Genomic DNA, 2225 nt, shown 5'->3' on the forward strand with positions numbered 1-2225 from the left:
GGGATTTGAGGCATACGGTTACCTGTTGTGGATTTGAGAGTTGAAGTGACAGTAGAGGATGTCATTGAAGGCAAGCAGTCGTCATCTTGGGAATACCCAGCCTGAATTGCACGCAGGTAACTGTGGCTTCGAGTGCGGAAAGAGCCGGGCAGGTCCAAGGCCTCCACGGCCTGGGATTCTACTTCGCTAAAAACGGATTCGCAAACTGACTCAAACTGGCCATTGACCTCAGTCTCACTCACCTGAGAGACAAAAACAGGAATAGCAGTCCTTAATTTTTCCTCTTCCTTTCTCTTTCTCACTTTGATTCTTCCCCTTTGCACAGTAAATATGAAGGAGTGTTAGCAGGAGGAATATACCACTGGCAATTTCTGACCTTGAGCATCTCAGTAGAGTTATGTCAAAAAGCAACAGGATAAGAGAAAACATTTCAGATTGGAATATAACTTCATAATAGGTAAATGAAGAAATGCAGATTGTTTGAAGAACTTTCAAAGGGAAAATGACACAAACAGTCAACAGCAGCAGACAGCAACAAGCAAAGATTTTCATTAACCGAGCATAAGAAGATGGCTAACTTTCCTAAATCAACTTCAATATTAAGCTAAAAGATACATAGTCTGCATGTCTACGTAACTTAAATTACTGCTTTTAAGTATTCCTATAATTACAACAGAAATGTGAACAAATACCCTACCCTAATTAAAACATTTTTTAATGTGTTTGAAACTTAGCATGTTCTATAAAACCTCCACAAAACAGCTCAATTATAACTTATTCCATCAATAAAAGCCTGTAAAAAGCCACCTACCTAAAGCCCACATTAACTATTACTATCACAGCTCAACAGACCTTGACTTCAACTTTCTGATATCCTGTTTTAACAGCTGTTTGTATGAACAGAATTCAGCAAAGGTAACATCACTATTTTAAGGCCTTATTGCCTCTATAACCAAACATGATAAAACATTATGTTGTTAAATAAATATCTCCATAACTCTGTTGGGAAAAACAAACAGGCATACTAACTTTAAGGTGGTCGAGCTAGTCAAGTAGCTCAAAGCGTTTTTGTCAGATGGTATTTTGGGGGTTCAAAAACCAAAATAATGCTGAGTTTTGTAACATAGTTAATCAACTTAACCTATTCCCCACTTGCCTAGCCACGGCAAGCTACAAATTCCAATCTGGTTGACCAAAATGGCATCCCAATTTTTCTTTGGCCTGACCAGCTGGTAGTTCTGCTGGTCAACCACCTAAATCAAGCTGGGTTTTGAAACATATTTAATGCACTCAACCTATTTCCTTAGCTTAACCAAGATCTATCAGCTATTACCAGGCAGGTACTGGGTCTCATTGGCCCTGTAAGTTGGTAATATAGGGGATCAACCACCTAAACCACCTAAATCAAGTGTTTTTAAACATAGTTCCCTTTCGAGGGAACTCAAACTGCGTCCTCCAGTGGTTGCTACAGGGAACGCCTTCAGCTTGACTGGTGTCTGAAGCACATGTCTAAACATGAGAATAACATTGGCTGGCACAACCATAGTATAAAAGAGGAGCCAGGAGAATTCATAATCCTCTTCTTCATCTTCACTGCCATTTGTTTATGTTAGCAGCTAAGCGTTTGCATGAGTGTGTTCACCTTGAACAAGCTCAAAGCGACACATATGCGGCAGCGGTTTCTGTTCTCACTTGATTTCAAAGGGAATCTAGCACTTGAACGAAGCGTGTTTAGCATCCGCGAGAGCTGAATACATACTGCGCGTTGCGGATGTGGTGATAATTCTCTGCCTATCGCCCGCGGTTAGTCGGACCATTTGCGGAGTTTACAGGCAGAGCATGGAAGGGACCTGACATTATAACTGCACCCCAGGAACCCATGCTGTGCGCCTTTACTTTCATTTCAGGGTTGTATGGACCTCCCCCCGCCCTGGGGACCTCTTTGGATGTATGTTCATGCCCTGAACTGAGCTGGTGCTCCTTACACACAAACGGTGTAGTTGAGTACCCAGTCGTGGGGCAGTCGTGGCCTAATGGATAGAGAGTCTTGTAACCCGAAGGTCACAGGTTCGAGTCTCAGGTCCGGCAGGAATTGTCGGTGGGGGGAGTGAATAACCATCTTCAATACCACGACTGAGGTGAGACCCTTGAGAAAGGCACCGAACCCCCAACTGCTCCCCGGGCGCCGCAGCAAAAAATGGCTGCCCACTGCTCTGGGTGTGTGT

General features: G+C 43.2%; 1 protein-coding gene across 1 annotated transcript in view; it reads right to left on the bottom strand.

Moving 5' to 3' along the window:
• Nucleotides 1–2225, bottom strand: part of dlgap2b (discs, large (Drosophila) homolog-associated protein 2b) — an 89657-nt gene that overhangs the window by 7596 nt on the left and 79836 nt on the right. The window contains exon 6 of the mRNA XM_016496098.1: nt 23–242. Coding sequence (XP_016351584.1) covers nt 23–242 — 220 coding nt within the window. The remainder of the gene's footprint in view (nt 1–22; nt 243–2225) is intronic.

The sequence above is a fragment of the Sinocyclocheilus anshuiensis genome, unplaced genomic scaffold, assembly GCF_001515605.1.
Source record: "Sinocyclocheilus anshuiensis isolate Anshui unplaced genomic scaffold, SAMN03320099.WGS_v1.1 scaffold742, whole genome shotgun sequence".
Classification (NCBI taxonomy): Eukaryota; Metazoa; Chordata; class Actinopteri; order Cypriniformes; family Cyprinidae; genus Sinocyclocheilus; species Sinocyclocheilus anshuiensis.